The sequence below is a fragment of the Diachasma alloeum genome, unplaced genomic scaffold (assembly GCF_001412515.2).
Source record: "Diachasma alloeum isolate Michigan unplaced genomic scaffold, Dall2.0 Dall_scaffold_00325, whole genome shotgun sequence".
Classification (NCBI taxonomy): Eukaryota; Metazoa; Arthropoda; class Insecta; order Hymenoptera; family Braconidae; genus Diachasma; species Diachasma alloeum.
The window spans coordinates 180,731-199,542 of record NW_021680464.1 but is presented as its reverse complement, the minus strand read 5'-3'; the positions used below and the strand labels follow the sequence as shown (position 1 = coordinate 199,542).

Here is an 18,812-nt window from a genome sequence, read left to right as displayed (position 1 = left end):
AAACGTCCATTGATAATCCTCATTTTTGCCGCCCCTCTACGTTCGTGTTATTCGTACTTTACAAGGGAGCGTAATAAAAACCTCGGGATTGCCCGACAATTCGTGACCCTGTTCGTGATGGCCCTTAACACGTCGGTTACTACGAAGTGACGTTTCAATTATCCGCTGAAATGAACGAAAATTCGATAGCGAATCCAGTGAAAAAAAAATTCATGCATTAGAATTGTTTTTGAAAATGGAGAAGTTTTGTAGGATTCGAACAATGAATAGCTGTTTTCATACGTTAATGCATTAAAAATGTATATTTAATGTATTTTTATTTTAAAAAATCTACTGAACATTCCAATTGGAAAATATATTGAGGAGATTGCATTATAACTAATTCTCTTCTTAATCGTTCGATTTCAATGAATCAACATTAATTTTGAAGTTTATAAAAATACCTTGAAAACATACTTAAACGTCCATTGATAATCCTCATTTTTGCCGCCCCTCTACGTTCGTGTTATTCGTACTTTACAAGGGAGCGTAATAAAAACCTCGGGATTGCCCGACAATTCGTGACCCTGTTCGTGATGGCCCTTAACACGTCGGTTACTACGAAGTGACGTTTCAATTATCCGCTGAAATGAACGAAAATTCGATAGCGAATCCAGTGAAAAAAAAATTCATGCATTAGAATTGTTTTTGAAAATGGAGAAGTTTTGTAGGATTCGAACAATGAATAGCTGTCTTCATACGTTAATGCATTAAAAATGTATATTTAATGTATTTTTATTTTAAAAAATCTACTGAACATTCCAATTGGAAAATATATTGAGGAGATTGCATTATAACTAATTCTCTTCTTAATCGTTCGATTTCAATGAATCAACATTAATTTTGAAGTTTATAAAAATACCTTGAAAACATACTTAAACGTCCATTGATAATCCTCATTTTTGCCGCCTCTCTACGTTCGTGTTATTCGTACTATACAAGGGAGCGTAATAAAAACCTCGGGATTGCCCGACAATTCGTGATCCTGTTCGTGATGGCCCTTAACACGTCGGTTACCACGAAGTGACGTTTCAATTATCCGCTGAAATGGACGAAAACTCAATAGCGAATCCAGGGAAAAAAAATCCATCCTTTAGAATTACTTTCGAAAATGAACAAGTTTTATAAGATTCGAACAATTTGTTTTTACATATCAATGCATTAAAAATGTATGGAAAAATATCGAGAATATTGACCAATTGTTTAAATAGAATATTCTATATATTTTTATTTTAGAATACCCCATATATTTTATTGAATGGCAATTCATTTTAAAGCTTAGAAAAATACTTTAAAAATAAAAAATCGTGAAACTTAACTTTTCGTTTGACTTCTCTCTCGCCTACAAATTTTATTTCCCAAAAAGAACTAAAAACTATATCAAACACATCTTTCTAGTTCATTTCCATCAATTCATGAACGTATATTCATGTCCATAAGGCCAGTTGACGGAAAAATAGGAAAAAATCCCCTAAAGCAATTCCAATAATTCCCCTTTTATCCTCCGAACAAGAAATTCCACGTGATCGTAGGTCAGGGTAGCACACGCTATCAAATGTCACGGATTTCCCACGCCCACTCATCCCTTACATAACACCACTGGAGGGATATAACACTGAAGAGGGAAACAACTCGACACACGTTTGCACAGATCGGATACTGGGTTGAAAGCTGGCAATGGGTGGGTGTACGGGTGCTTCTGGTTTGAGGGTGTCAGTACAGGGGTTCACTTGGCTGGATGCCCGTACAAACTCATACCTTTTCCCCTCGAGCAACATCGCTGCCTCTCTTACACTCCTTCGATGTTATCAGACCCCCACGACCACAAACACCAATCCACGCGGCCACTTGCGGCCTCGAGTTCAACACCCGTTTCCTCAACCGCATCACCTCGTTTCGGCCCGTCCGTGTGCCTTTCATCCGAACTGTGGATCAGCGGCTCAAGACCTTGAACGCCAGCCGCTTTTCGACGTTACTTCAAGTTCTAGTGCACTTGGAGAGGATTTGGATGATTTGGAGTTGAATGAAATGGGAGTGAATGGGTTGTGTAGAAATATTTCTTCGAATTTGTTTTTTAGAATTTTTTTTTGCTGAAAAATCAATCGAATGCTTTGAATTTTTAAGCTATTTGGGATTTTGTTGAGATGAAGTGTTTAATTTGACGAGTGCATTACAAAATTTGGATTATTGATGGGATTGAGTAAAAATTAAGTATAGTTTGCGTCCAAAAAACATGTTATTTCAACTTTTTATTCATTTTTTTCAAATCAACAACAGTCATTTTCATATAGAATATTCATAAGTCACTTCAAGTTCTAGTGCAGTTGGAAAGGATTTGGATGATTTCGAGTTGAATGAAATGGGCGTGAATGGGTTGTGTAGAAATATTTCTTCAAATTTGTTTTTTAAAATTTTTTTTTGCTGAAAAATCAATCGAATGCTTTGACTTTTTAAGTTATTTGGGATTTTGTTTCGATGAAATCTTTAATTTTACGAGTACATTAAAAAATTTAGATTAGCGATGGGGTTGAATGAAAAGTAAATATAGTTCGCATCCAAAAAACGTCATTTCAAATTTTTATTTACTATTATACAGTCAACGCCCATTTTTGTACAGAATATTAATAGGTCTCGTTGCTGGAGAAGCAAGCAATTTCATGAAAATTCAATGGAAATTTGAATTTCAAGTTGATGTATAATGGAAATGTTTGGAAATAGTAAAAATTCAGGCAACTATTCCCTCAATTTCAAAGTCATTTGAAATTCAATTCACTGCCATGTTCGATTTATCCAATGAATTTTAAAGTTCGAGTTATCATTGGAATGAAATCAAATCATAAACAAATTTATTCGACACTAAGAGACAATTTGATTTGAAATTTGGAAATTGACATATTCAGTAGTAAACGAATAATCTGAACTTTCAATCGTTCTCATAGGTAAAAAATCAATCTACTCCACGAGAAATCACTGAAAATTTCAATCTCCATTTGATGATGTCGACTATTTCAAAATTATGAGAATTCAGGTGACTATTGCTCTCAATTCCCAAAATATTTAAAATTCCATTCAACGGGATTTCTCGTTTTTCTGAATTTACTTTACGAATTAACAATTTCATCGTTTTGAAAATTGTCATGTATCTGTCAATCAAACTCCAAAAATTCAAGCAGAGCACATTCACTTTCCATAATTGAATGAAACGACTGAAATCCCTCGGTGAATTAAACTGTTCCTGGCATTTCAATGGTTAATTGCTCAATGATTATCACCAAAAGTCAATAACTCATTTCCCAAACACATCGTTCCTTTTCCACACATGTAAACATCACCCATCAGCAGCTAAAGCTGCCAATTGACAATCAATTTCCCTGTTTTCCGAGCACACATGAAGTATACTTCGTTTCCCCACCCCCCGACAACGGTCGAATGGTTTAATGAAGGCTGTCGTTTGCCAGCAAACAAAACTCGCCTAATTAGTAATCCAATTATTTTGATTGCAGGCAAACATCAAAGAGCTCAATCAGCCCAATTTGAAAAACACTCGGTTGAAAAGTAGAGACAGAATGATTCATTTGTATTCTTTGTTTTCTCGAGAGGTGTCAGAACATCTCGCGCAGTCCAACCAGCGTCGTCCCTGAAATTCTTTCCTTCAGTTAGACGACAATACATGAATATTACTCAGAAAACCCGTGTATTTTTCACTCTGAAGGATAATTCAAAATCAAAGACGGAAATGAAATAAATCTGCGTGAAAAGATTATTTCATTTTTGTCCTGGGGGCTTCACCCCCCATTCCTCGCCCTTATCTCCTCATGATCCATAGAATATAAATATTATCACATAGATATTTGCACAGTAAAAACATCCAGAGTGAATTTCGACTCTGAGTCCACAGACAGTCAAACGGAGTGAAAGTAAGTCCACACCGTTTTTCTGTGTGAATGTACGGGGTTGATTCATTCTGGAGTGAAATACAGCGAGTCGAGTGAACATTGACACTGCCGTGGTATCAATATGAACATATTAATCAACACTGTTCGGTGTGAAAAATAAAAATTAAATTTAGCGGAATATTTAACCCCTCACATCAGAGACAGTAACGCTGAATTTTTTTTACTGTGGAATAAACACTGCTAGAAGAGAATTGAAATTCCATGGATTTAGTAACTATCAAGAGAGTGACGTTTAATTCTATTTCAGACGGAAAACTCGTGAAAGTTTTCAATTTCACTGAACTGTATATTCATGTTTACTGTTTATTCATGGTGGCAATCAAAGCATGAATGTACAGTACTATATTACGTTGAATTCTAGAATATATTTGTTTGAAATTTTCTGATTTTTATTAATTTTGATGGAATTATTGACCTGAAATTTACGGCTTCCATTGATTATTCCATGAAATATCCTTGACGTTTCATAATTTTTATGACCGTTATGACCCGTAAAAATACTTTATTAAAAAGAGGTGAAATATTTTTGATCAGCAATCTATTTCGTTAAGTATATGCTAGACTTACGAATATTTTAAGTTTATCTTAGCTTATGAATGGAAAATACTTATTTATACATAAAATGTATAAAATAATAATACATTTTACGAATACGTAAATTTACACAGTACGTAAATGGTATTATTATTGTTAATAATATTATTAATATTTTATACATTCTATGTATAAATAAGTATTTTTTATTTAGAAAAGCTAAGATAAACTTGAAATATTTCCAAGTTTAGCATAGATTTGGCGAAATATATTGCTGACCAAAAATATTTCACGTATTTTTTAATGGAGGAACATGAAAATTGGGGGACAGTTCTTCGCAAAATCTTGCATTTTCACACCTGGAAAAAGGGACCGATTTTAGTGTTAGATGCTCCTAATTTCGTAAACCTTACAACGTAAATGTTTCGTCGCGAAAATTTTTAAAGATCATTTCTCAAGATTTTTCTCAAATCTAACCATAATAAAAGAGGACATCAATTTCGTTTCAATGAATAAATGAATACATAATTATTAAAAATAATATCCCCTTCCTAACTCTGTTAAAAACAACATATTCGTTCAAAATTTTCCATTCAAACCTCACACCCAACCATAAAAAATTAACATTCAAAATCGAAATTTCAGGGGAGGGGTGGGGGATTAATAACAGTCATTCTGCTACCTCCAAGTGCCCAGAGGGCCATTGAGATCGTCCCACCCAGAATCTCCGCAAAGTCGGAAACAATGTGCCTTGGAGATTACTCTTGTGGTGCAAGTGCTCGGGAAGGGGATGAAAGGGCAATTTAGAGGGAAAGACCTTCGCCAGTAAGCGGAAACGAGTCTGTCCCAGTGTCTAGTGTGGCCCGTGGCGATCGCGGAAACTAGAAGCGTCTGGCGAATGCAACCGGGGGGGGGGATGCTTGGTAGAAACCTCAAGCATTCTGTCTCATTCTCACTTGTAGGGACCCGAAAGTCTGACGCTTCAAATACCTCAGACCGAACTTCCGTTTGAATTTCCAGGGATGCGTTAACCGACCCGAGGAAATTCGCTTCCGACCACGGCGGGGGGGGGGGCACCGGGATTACCATTGTAATTCAATGCTGGATAATTGAATCGCGGATGCAGTTATTCCAGAATCGATGGAATTTTTTTATTATTAATTTTCAATTAATTTCGGGATAAGAAGTGATGAAATGGATTTTTTGGGGTGGATGGTTTGATGATTAAAAATAGTTGAAATATTTATTTGATAAGAAATTATTCATTCAGCGAAATTGAACGTCTTTTTACTCCTTATTTGATTCCAATAAAGAATTATTACATCTTAATAAATTCGTTATGTTGGCCGTCTGAACAATGATTTAATTTCTAACTTATAAAATCTTGATTTGGATGGAGAAACATATGTTCATATTGAGAAAACTATTGATTTGATGTGAAGGAAAATGCGAATAAATATCAAGCTTCATTTCAAAGAAGAAATTGAGCTTTATTTTGAGATCTATGCAAAAGTCATTCATTCCATTCAAGTCAAGTTTATTTTATTGAAATGAACAATCGAGAGAAATAGTTTAATTGAATCGAGTGAGAAGTCACCGAATTTTTAGGTATTCAAGCAGTTTTGTATCCTGAATTGTGGATTGAAAATATTTTTTCGTAATTTATTGAAAAATTAAATATTCCATTCATTTTCTATTCGTGTGATCTAAAAATCAACAAAAAACTTATTTTTTCAGTTCAATTATTCCGTGAAAATTCGCAAAATCAGGAAAATTCAGGAAAAAATTGAAAATGCATGTCATTTTGTTTCTGAATATTCATGCTCCATTGACAATTCAACAAACTTGTGATATTTTCGTCTCACTCCCACCAAAGACTCATAAATTTCCTTGAATTCTACCTAAACCTTGGAATTTCATAATCATGTTTCCCCTAAATCGGATTCAATGTCACTCTCATGAGAATTCCTACCATATTTTCCATGAAATTTTGTAAAATCCCCAACAGTGTAGATCATTTCAAATCCTGAATAACACATCAACTGATTTTTATCTTCATTTTGAAGTCAATTCACCCAAATCAAAACATAGTCATTAAATATTGATGATTCAGTGCGGTCTCCTGGCCCCACATGAATTAAAAAATTACCAATTATCATATTCGCACCCTTAATTTCATACTTCCTTAATAAAAATGGCATTATTTGAACTTTTTCTCCCCCGACAAATTTCAATAGTTTCACACATAAATAAAATTACCCAACAATACACGAGACGAGCGCTCCCTCAAGCGTGGATTCACCCGAGTGTGTTCATACCACTGGGTTGTACTTCCCCCGAATACTCATATGCATCCACAGTGAGGTGAGTGCTCCCCGGAAAACCAGCCCATCCACGAAGGGATGCTCGGACTATCCCTCCTCTCCGCCTAAGTATTATGTCCCTGCTGAAAGCTCTTTCGCGCACGGGCTATAAATTTTCCCAGTGCTTTTCACAGTTTTTCCCTGGTACACTGGGATAAACAGAGATAGAGATAGAAAGGGGATGGAAGAAGTGATATCAAGAGAGAGAGAGAAAGAGAGAGACCCTCAACACCGCGGGGGAGGGCATCAAAGCCAGCAAAGTTTTAACGGGATAAGCCAGAGTGTTTTTTTTCCTCCCTCTTTGTTTCCCCCTCATTCTTCTATTTTCCTGAAACTTGAAAGCGAAAGTGAAGGAAGGAAAAGAATAGCAGGGGCTTTCACGCTGGCAACAGTAAATAAAATATTCATCCAGTATTTCTTCAGAAGCCCTCGTTTTACGATGCACAATTGTGATTCACGAGTTTTCAAACAGTTTCATGTTTTCTTCTTGATAAAAAAGTACATTTATTATCTCTAAAATCGCAGAATAAACAGCCGCATCTCCCGTATTTTATAGTTTTGCTCTCTTGTGTTCACAGTCGCCGGGTGTAATGCCGTTTTACGGTGACACTGGAGCTGGATTTCGACCAGCAGCCGGCTTTGGTAATGCCGTCTGGCATCAGGGAGTTGCTCCAGTGGGTGCTGTTACTGTCGAAGCCACACCGGCTGCATGGCCACCTCAGCAATTTATCCAGCAGATACCACCACCCAATCAGCTCGATGAGCTGAGGTATCATACGCAGTATAGTGCTGCGACGCCCTATCATCCCCAACCAGGTAAGATAATTCATAGACAAGACAGTAGAACTTGTTTTGTCTTTTGAGTACGTGTGGGTCATGGAATATTGGGAAATCAGTTTAGAATTCGGAAAAGAAATCCTACAGAGAAAGGCATTCCTTCAGATTGTAACTCGTAATTCATCCAACCGTTTCTGTTTATCATTATTGAACAACTCCTTGGAGACAATTTACGGTCACACTTAAACAAAAAAAAAACACAACTTCGACCTTAAAAAATTTGAAAATCTCAATTGTTCCAACGTTTCGTGTACTATATGCACACTTATGAAGTTTTAAAGAAAACACATGTTATACTATTTCCCCTATTGTACACAATGAACAAAATTTTTGAGTAATTAACTTAATAAGGTTCAGCTTTTAACATAACACTTGAGTCATTGAAATTGTACCATTTTACCTAAACTTCGTTCTACATGAAATCTAATTAGATTTTGGTGCTGAAAAATCAGATACTTTTATAAGCGTTCAACGGAAATTTGAGTTCTAGTTAGTTGCGATGTAAACGCTCGAAAATTATGGAAATCAGGGATAATAAATTTCAGAATTGAGATTATCATTAGAACTCTCACCTGCGTCGAAAATAAAAAAACGTAAACTTATGAAAAATCAAGTCTCAGATTCAATTAAAACCAATCACAGTTAAAATTAACAAGTAGCTGTTGATGGAATTACAATAAATTGCTAACAATATCTTGATGAACTATCGATTTACGAAAACCCAAAAACAACAAAACCAACAAAACCCCATAAATTAACATCTAAATGAACTAATCTAAACAGTCCCAAATCCCATGGCCCATACCCACTAACCATCACCATGCGAAATAATGGCCTTTATTAACACTCCTCTTATCGTTTTTCGCTCCTAAAAACCTAGAAGACCAAATTCTCATGGTTCCAGTGACCTACCAGCAGCAGGCGTTCATAGCAACGGATCAATCAGCATTTCAGCGTGCTGGTAGTACCGGTCAATATGCAATAACCGGTCAACCATCGCCCTTAGCCCCCGTGGTACCCCAAACAGGTGCCCCACCACCCCAAAGACCCCTAAACGGTCAATTCATGGATCCAGCGGCGACCCCCAACCAAGCGGTTGGCTACGAGCGTCAAGAGTACGTCAACGGATACCAGCAACAGGTAAGGCCCACCCCGGTCCAAAAGCCCCCCAGCAACTAACCAAACCCCAAAAACAAGTCAAAGAGTCACGAGATTTCGTGACGATAATTGAAGGAAAAATCGATGACTTTTAAGTTACAGATCGAATGATCCTCTTTTCAGGATGTAACAATGGCACCTCCGCCCTCAACAACACCAAATAGTCGCAGTAGTTCGGTCCACATGGACACCCAACAACAACAACAATCAAATCAACAGACCCCCCAAAGTAACCAGAGTGACACGCAAGTCAAGGGATTTGCAACGATAGCAACATCAAATGTGTCGGGAAACGAGATGCCTGGGTATCCACTTCAACCGGGCCCACAGAGTTCACACAACTCTAACGGATATCCAGGCTACATTGAAATGGGTCAACAGCCACAACAACAACAACAACAACAACAGCAGCAACAGCAATCAAATCAATGGCAGAGTCAAAGCCAACAACAGCACGTGCCAAGACAGCCAGCTGTGTCTGACGCGAGTCAGGGAGCCCTGTGGTCTGACACAAATTCAAGCGCTAAGATGGGTAACAATGGTATGACATGGTCTGACAATCGAATACAGAAGATGGATCAGAGCATGATTCAGGGGCAGCAGGAAGTGCCGAGACCCCCGAGTCACATGAGTTGGGAGACCGGAAGTATCAAAGAGCCTCAGACACCTCAATCTTGGCAGGACAACGGCGATGGCCAGCAGTTGCAGAGTAGCCAACAGTCCCAGAACTGGCCTCAGCAGAGTCCAAAGATGAGGGAGAATCCCAGACTGACGCCATTGTCGCAACCTCAAGGGCCACAATCTGGCTGGCCTCAGCACTCTCCCAAGCTGCCTGAGCACCCGAGTGCCCCCCAGAACCCCAGGATGACACCGTCGGGCCAGCACAATTGGCCGCAGAGCAGTCCTGAGCTTCAGGGGCAAAACAACAATCATCAAAACCCAAGACTGACACCCTCAGGCCAGCAGCAGAATCAGCAGTGGCAGCAGGGCCAGACGAAGATAGATCAGAATCCTCGATTAACCCCATCGAACCAGATGTCCTGGCCAGATACGCCTACTAGTCAACCGAATTGGTCACCAAATAGTATGAAGAGTGATGGTAGTCAACAGCCTCAGCAGCAGTGGCCAGACTCCCAGCCAAGTCCACGAAGAACTCCTGGGCATCAGCCAGCTGCGTGGAATCAAGACTCCAAAATCGATAACCAAATTAACTGGTCTCCCTCGTCATCGGAGAATCAGTCCTGGGGACAGCAGAGCAGCAAGCAAGACATGCAAAACTCGGGGGAGAGAATCATGTGGCAACAGACTGAAGCCAAAGCGAACGGCTACCAGGAGACAGAACAGGGAAGTCGTACGCCATCTAATCTCCAGAGTCGACTGAGATCGATGATCCTCGATAAACAACAGGCGCAACAGCAGATCCAACAGCAGATAAACCATGGACATCACCAGATGCCTCAGGGTCATCAGCAAAATCCAAACGGTTCTAATGACTTCCCCACTGATGACAGAATACGAGACTCACACGAGGGTAATGATAAAGCCCAGGAGAAGAGACCAGATCAGTATATGAATCAGCCATCGATGATGTCAATCGCCCAAACTAACGAATCAATGACCGGTAATTTTTTATTGCATAGCCACCACCCTCGTGACGATAGTTTGCACGGCGGTGGTGGCTTATGGGAGTGGACAGGAGGCAGTAACAATGTTAATCCTGAAATAATACCCAGTAATGAAGTACCATCAATTCACAACTTTGAGGATTATGACAAGAAGAAGATTGCGTGGGAGAATAATCAGACTGACCACGATAAAGATAACAAGTCGTTTCATGAGAGACTTAGGATAGTACCTGGAGATAAGGACAATCAGATGAAAGGACCAGAGGAGGACAACAGCATGAAGATGAACGAAAAACCCAGTGGAATTGATTTTAATCAGCCAATAAAGCAGGAGTACAATTGCCCAGCTGAGTCATCAGAGTCCCAGGAGTCAGAGAGTCTTCCAAAGACAATAAAAACTGAGCCAGATCAGGAGGACAACGACAGTGATTACAAGTTCAGGGGTGACGGTGGTCCATTGAAATTGTCAACGGAGACTGGATCGTGGTGTTGTCGACGTGGTGGCACTGATCAACCCACCCCGGAGCACCTGCGCGAAGGCTGCTGTCAGGGTCTTCAGACTCAGGACGAAATAATAGCTGATTCACCGTCGAAATCCAACGACGTGAAGAACGAATCGCCGGGCAGTCCAAAAACACCAACAGCCAGTACTAAACTACAAGAACACCTCGACAAACTCAAGAACAATGTCAGGACTGAAGTGCCGGACTGCGACTGCTTTCCAGCTGATAAATGTGAGTTGCCATTGTGTATACAGCACAACACTAACATTGAGAGAACACACTAACCAGTACACTTGATTTAAAAAAAAATACCAAAAATACGAAATCAAATTGTTAGAACAACATGGATGGTGAATTGGAGGCTTGATCGTGGTAGAATTCCCCCAAATCGGCTATTAAAACAAAAATTGAAACAGATAAATCGATAGAATACTCACTACTCATCGGGCTTGTGTAGTTAAAGTTACGAAGTCGATGTTGTAAGTAACATGAGGTTCCCAACCCAATCAAAGGTCCACCGGAGCCTGGCTCGTACTACACTCATCTCGGTGCGGCTGCCAGTCTGCCGGACTTGAGGAATGATCTTGAGAGGAGAACTGGATTGAAAGGAAGTGCCATTAGATTGGAGAAGGTAGTTTATACCGGGAAGGAGGGGAAGACTACGCAGGGATGTCCGATGGCTAAATGGGTAAGTTAGCTGGAAGTTTTTTCAGGAAAACTTAACCGAGGATGTCCAAATACATACTTGCACTTTTTTTATGTATTCGCTTTTAACGGGTAAACAGTTCTCTTTCAAAGTTTCTATTTTGTAGTAATTTGTTTACGAGATAAAATCAAAAAGGTCGTGAACAAATATTCGATAACAAAAAGTCGTTTCAAAACGATTTGAAACGTTAATATTTACCAATTAATATTGTTCATTGAATTTTGAATTTTTTCTGAACATTTTGCAATGATTTCATTATTTAAATTGTAAAAGCTTAGACCAGATTCGTTATTTTACACTGTTAATAACATTACAAAATTCTAAATATCGAAAACAATCAATTTCTCAAAATCCAGAGAATTTGCATAATTTATCTACAATATAGAATGTTGAAAAGAATAATTTGATGATTAAAATTGCGAAAGGACTTGGACATCCTCAACTAACAGAGAAAAAATCCGATCAGTTCCCAGCAAACGTTCCGCATTAACCCCCGTCTATTTCAGATACTTCGACGCTCAGGCCTTCAGGAAAAAATTCTATCAATCGTGAAACACCGTCAGGGTCACAAATGTGCAACAGCCTGGATCGTGGTGGCAATGGTCGCCTGGGAGGGTGTACCAACGCACGAGGCTGATCGAATCTACTCCCTCTTGACTCACAAGCTCAATCGTTTCGGTCTCCCAACAACTCGGAGATGCGGCACAAACGAGCCTCGAACTTGTGCCTGCCAGGGATTGGACCCAGACAGCTGTGGTGCTAGTTACTCATTCGGCTGCTCCTGGTCCATGTACTACAACGGCTGCAAGTACGCTCGTAGCAAGACAGTCAGGAAATTTCGACTGTCCGTTAGAACCGAGGAGCAAGAGGTGGAGGAACGAATGCACGTTTTGGCGACTCTTTTGTCACCCTTGTACCTGAGCTTGGCGCCGGAAGCCTTCAACAATCAAACGCAGTTCGAGCGAGAGGCTAGTGAGTGCAGACTGGGATTCAAACCGGGTAGACCATTCTCGGGAGTGACTGCTTGCATGGATTTCTGTGCCCATTCACATCGAGATCTTCATAATATGAACAACGGTTGCACAGTGGTAAATAATTCTGTTTATCACACGAATGATGTCGTTGTTAAGAATGCCCTGAAGAATTACATTCTTTGCTTTTTTTCCTATAAAAACGATGTTTAATTCTATTTAATTGAGATTCACTGAGAAGTGTTTGATAGAAAGAAACTGAACGGAGGCAACTAAACTGAACATTAGTCATCAATGTTATTCATTCCTTGGAAATTTAATCTGTTTGCTCATGTGAGAACAACTTGTTTCGTTGTAGAACAGAATATTCAATTAGTTGTCTTGAAAGTATCCACGAAATGTTCCAAATTATTAATTTCGAACAAATATCGTGGATCTGTCGTTCTACAGCTACCAAATATCACCACAAAATCTTACATTTGAGTATTTACCGCCTCCAACTCAAGAGAAAAGTAGCGTATCCTTCTGTACATGGAAACTACCGCTAAAAATAGAAAACAAAGGGAAAAGAACACTTCACGTGAGCCGTCAGTTAAGTGTGGACGCATCAAAACATTCAATCTATCCGAAATTTAAATTGATTACTCGGTCTCGGTAAATACTCAAGTGAATCAATCTCAATTCAACTCAAATTGATATCAAACATTTATTCCACGTCATTGTATTCCAAACTTAAAATGACAAGCATCCTTGTTCTTTTTATCAAATAGTGCCTCGAATTATATTTAAAGCAACTAAAGAGTAATAACAAAATCAAACGAAATTCAAATAATAAATGCAATTGAAAATTATATAAATCTTTCAATTCTTTCCAAATTAATAATAAATCAACAATCATCTCGTATTAGTCATAAATTTCCCTGAGTGAGTTCAACAATCCTTAGCTCGGGCGTATAATAAAATGACCAAAAAATGGTCTTAGTATCTTATCATTATAACAAATAATAAATTAACACTCTCCAAATAGTTTCTTCTACGTTACGTTTCATTCCACTGAACTTGAGACATTCCCTTCAAGCCGAACTTTTTGTTTTTCATTCTGAAACAACTCTAAAAATGTAATTTTCAAGAAACCCATCCCATACCAGAACGAATCCTCCCGCAAGAGAATATTTTATTAAAAAACTTCTGTTGTCTGTTACATCGCAGGTTGTCAGTCTCACGAAGCATCGTTCTCTCTCTCGGCCCGAGGACGAGCAACTCCACGTTCTTCCATTATACATAATGGAGGATACTGACGAGTACGGTTCGAAGGATGGACAGCAGGAGAAGATTAAAGCCGGTGCTGTTGAAGTTTTAACGAAGTAAGTTGACCCTCGACTCCCCCATTACCCCCATTCCTCAAAGATCCTGATCTAAATTGAATCAATTCCCACCTCCAGGTATCCATGTGAGGTCCGAGTGAGATCAGTGCCCCTGCAGCCCTGCAGACGTCACGGTAAAAAGCGAAAAGAGGACGAGCCAGATACTGGTATAAGTAAAAAAGAAGTCCTAAAAGCCCCGGATAAACTGATTGAATCACGACCACCAGTGCCAGCAGGACGAGACCCCCAGCTGTCCCTGGAGATGGCGTCGATGTTCGAGGGTATGGACGCCCAACTCCAGAGTTCCCAGGTCTCCTCAACAGTCCTCGACTCGCCAGTCTCGATGTACCAGGGCTGGGGCTACCAGGGCGATCAACAGTGGAGTCGAAACAGCTGGTTGGACCAGCGAAAGAACAACTGGCTGAACCCCTGGGGGGACTACTCATTCGGAGGGCTAGACAGAGACAACAAAGTCGACCCTGACAGCACGAGCTTGGACGACACGAGGCCGCGATCATCAGTTCCTCAAGACGATCACAGACCGAGATCGAGGAATCTCCCTCATTCAACCGTGGAGTCCCCTCGAGGAAGCAACTACAGCAGTTCTCCGAGAGGCCACCCAGTGTCGCCCAGAAGCTCTCACCCCTCGACGCCAGGGGAGCCTTACGCAATGTCCCCCAGGCCTCCAAACGACCTGAACTACAACATCCAATCCCCCCAGAACCGAAACTACCCGACGGACACCAGACAACCCCCAGCCTCTCCGAGATTCCTGTACCCCAACTCTCCAACCCTAGACCAGCACAACCAGTCCCCAAGGGTGATGCAGCATCCACCAGGGCCCCAGGATCAAATTCGCCAGTCCCCAGTGATGCACCAACGACTACCCTCCCCAAAGTCACAATTACCACGCCTCAATTACCCACCAAGACCCCAGTACCAGGATCAATCTCGCAGCGACTACAGTACAACAAATCCCAACCAGTCAGACTCGTTCCACTCGAGCCCCGCAATACCACCAAATACCGATTTTACGATGCAATCTCATCGCCACCATAACCATCAAGATAATCATGGACAATACATCGGTGTCAGTGATGAAAAGAAACAGGATCACCGCAATAGATGTCACATTGACGCAAAACCACCGGTTTACAGTAATTACCCAGTACCATCGGATCAACCAGCTACTAATTACCACGGTAATTGGAATGCACTGAATACCTGGAGTAACCCAGAATGTCCAAAGATTGATCATCCCATGAATCATCAGATGGAGGTGAAAAATCCGAGTGAGCAAAAAAATTGGGATACACCAGCTGATCCCTCGCCCTTTCGCGTCCCAAAGGGACGTCCACCGTCCAGAACAGCGCCAAATCAGAGCCCGTCCGATAATAATTACCAAAATCCCGCGAATAAAACATTCTTAAAGCCTCAAGAACCTAAACAGGACGTCCTTTATTCAGACACTGGTAGAACTGGTTATCAAAATCAGCAAGATAAATTGCGTGATTATCACGACACCAGACAAAATGAGAATCACAACTCGGGATGGGATGACATGAAGCAAGTGCAAGACTTTCACGCCATGTCGGGAATCGGTCATGCGTTTCCCCAGTACGGATATCATCCTAGTTATCCGGTGTTTGATAAGCCTTACGCCAACACGTGGGAGGGATACAATTACCAGGGATACAACTATCAGAATCCTGAGTACCAGCAGTTGTACCAGCAGCCAAAACGAGAGCATTATTCTGGGCCTCAGTATCCTTATCAGGGGGTGCCTTATCAGGGGCTGAACTCGGGATGGCCCAGGTGGGAGGCACCTAGGTGGGACATTTATGGGCATCCCCCGTATTTTCCGGTGCTACCTGAGCCCCCACCCAGGGCAGAGCCCCTCGGGGAAGTTGCCGATTTCTCGGATAACGAGGAGTGCTTCAAGGACCCGCAGATGGGGGGCGTCGCCATTGCCCTCAGTCATGGCAGTGTTCTCTTCGAATGCGCCAAGCACGAGATGCATTGCACAACAGCACTGAAGAAGCCCAACAGACTGAACCCGACGAGGATAAGTCTTGTGTTCTACCAGCACAGGAATCTCAACAGACCTAGGCATGGGTGGGACGAGTGGGAGGAGAAGATGAGGCTGAGGAAGCTGGGGGTCACTCAGCCCTCGACATCCGGGGGTACCAGCACCACACAGACTGTCACAACTCCAACATCAGTGTCTTCGGGGAGTGATAAACCTCCATTGCCGCACATTCCTAATGTTCCGAGCTCACAATTCATGATGAGATCACCTACTTATACAACTATGACCTGGACCACGCTCTTTCCAATGCATCCGTGCATGATCACTGGTCCTTATCAGGAGGGTGGTGCCATAGGATGAGTTCACGATGCTGGTGAACGTACATGTTCAAAGGCCATCGTATCGCTGGACTTGTGTCCTTAATTCGTTATTGAGGGATTATGTCCGTTCAGGGAAATTCGATACCATTCATTTTTTTTTTGTAATAATTGTGAATTGAGACAAATTGCACTGCCATTTTTCTATTCCACTTGGATATCGATGTGAATATGTGAAAATCAAATACGTACATGATACTTCCCATTTTTTATACAGAAAAACAGAAATAGCCAGGTAGTTTTGTAAGGATTGCTGGATTTATGGTGTACAGAAAACTGTATGAAGCAGATTATTTTTTCTCCTGGGGATGGTAACTGGTCTGACGGACATTCTTCTTTGCGCTGTGAGGATTATTAGGGACGGGCTGCCATGTCTTACTGTGCAAAGACTTTGATATGATTAGTTTGTAATGAATCTGAGGGACAAATCTACGAATTTGTTTGACTGTACAATTTCAATTTCTCTAGTGGCTGGCTTTCATTTCATTTTTTTTTTTTTGGTTTTTTTGTTTTTATTTTGTGTATCTCATTAGCTAGTCGACAAACGAGTGACAATTAATGGTAGTTGAGGATACATATCTCACTGTATGCACCACAGACTTTGCTCTTCCCAACATCACAATTTTTTATTATTTTTTCTTTTTGAATTTCATGTAAATTAGCTCCAGATACCTTTTGCTGGGGACAGTAATTGCATTGTGAATTTTTTTTCAGTTTCTTGTTGATTAGTTGTACAGTCACCAGCACAATCGATGACGCACTTTTCCATTATGCGAATGCAAAGGACGAACAAAAAATAATAATGATAGAGGAACACGATTATATGATCTCAAGTTTTAACTGATAAAATGGTAGAGCTATTGACTATTTTAGCGACATTTTGTAAATTTGTGCTTCGTTATATTTTGTATTTATTTTTTAACGCACCATTAATTCATGTCATTTTTTTTATTATTTTTTCGTTTGCACTTAGCGATCGTACTGAGTTGGAGACATTTTACGTAATTAAAGGATTTACTAACCACTCGCCAGAAAGTGGCGTTTGAGTACAAAGCATTTTTTCTTCTAACAATCATTAACAAGACACGAAGACTTTTTAACGTGGTTTTAATTTTCAAATGGAACAATTACGTTCCAGGGGAGTCTGTACCTTTTAGACTTTTTTTAAATGAATTTTTCCCCTGATCCCAGTCCTCTTGATTTACTTGTAAAAACTACTTTAAATTGTGAAATTCAAAATTTCGAAATTTATGAAATTGAAACTATCAAGACATTTTCATTTTAGTCATTGAAACAAATGACCATTTATTTATATTACTGAATTTTGTACATACTAGGTGATGTTTTTGTCATATATTTTCACCCTTAATCTTTCATTCTTCAAATATCTTTTTATTCATTTACAAAAAGGAAAAAAATTGTAATCTTTCTGTCTCATTCATCTCTAGAACCTAGATTATAAAAGAGGATCGATGATGATCCATAAATCGTATAGTTAAACATTAAAAAAAAATCTTATTTATTTATTTGTCGTGACTGTTTTATTACTCAATACGATGTCGATCCTCGAGTGAGCAAATTTAGCATCATTTCTAGACGATTATTGAATCATTTGTAACAATTAGCAGTACACCGTCGTTAGTGATAGTGATAAACGATTAAAAATGGGAAAAAATTAAAAAAAGAAAAGTGAAAAAAAATCATGAAAAATCTTTTGTTGATGCCTCGACGTGCGCGGGATCGAGGTAATGACTAAGAGTGAACAAATAAGATAATTGTGGCTACTCGTCACTCCCCCCTCCCCTCCTCCCCCCTCCCGCCTGGAGTATTATAAGAATCATTAATATATTATCATTCATTAATTATCACATATAATAATTAGTAATATAATCTAATTTAATTGATTATTTATTAATTAAGTTTGACAAAAAAAAAGTGTTATTGTACTACTATTACTGAATACCAATATTATTAAAGAAATTTTAGTGGGGAAAAATAACGATACGAGAACGAATAGTCGATGCACAAATGATGTTAATAATCAAATAAAATATGAGATAATTTTCAATGGCATATTTGTCATCAACAATCATTCTCGCATCCATCCCAAATGAATTCCAAATTCTTCTCTAAGCTAAGTTATCACCAATCTTTCATTTATTTCATTTCATTATAAAATAGAATTGCATAAGGACGGACAGAGATATTCCAATTAAAATACTCGAATCATTTTTTTTTCTTGTTTTCCTTTCTTTTGTAACGGAGGTTTTTTTTCTATGATTATGGATAGCAAAAGATGATACAGTCCATTTTAATAAAGAAAAATAAAATTTATAAGATGTCATTTTGT

The 18,812-nt window shown here is 39.5% G+C and overlaps 1 protein-coding gene across 1 annotated transcript in view; it reads left to right on the top strand.

Annotated features, from left to right (window-relative positions):
• The window catches only part of LOC107040167 (DNA N6-methyl adenine demethylase), a 101,474-nt gene extending 83,139 nt beyond the window's left edge, over positions 1–18,335 (top strand). The window contains exons 4-11 of the mRNA XM_029126243.1: positions 7,471–7,708; positions 8,634–8,869; positions 9,011–9,323; positions 9,360–11,246; positions 11,528–11,703; positions 12,228–12,809; positions 13,902–14,056; positions 14,135–18,335. Of these exons, the coding sequence (XP_028982076.1) occupies positions 7,471–7,708; positions 8,634–8,869; positions 9,011–9,323; positions 9,360–11,246; positions 11,528–11,703; positions 12,228–12,809; positions 13,902–14,056; positions 14,135–16,445 (5,898 nt within the window). The 3' untranslated portion in view covers positions 16,446–18,335. The remainder of the gene's footprint in view (positions 1–7,470; positions 7,709–8,633; positions 8,870–9,010; positions 9,324–9,359; positions 11,247–11,527; positions 11,704–12,227; positions 12,810–13,901; positions 14,057–14,134) is intronic.
• Positions 18,336–18,812: the final 477 nt, after the last annotated feature.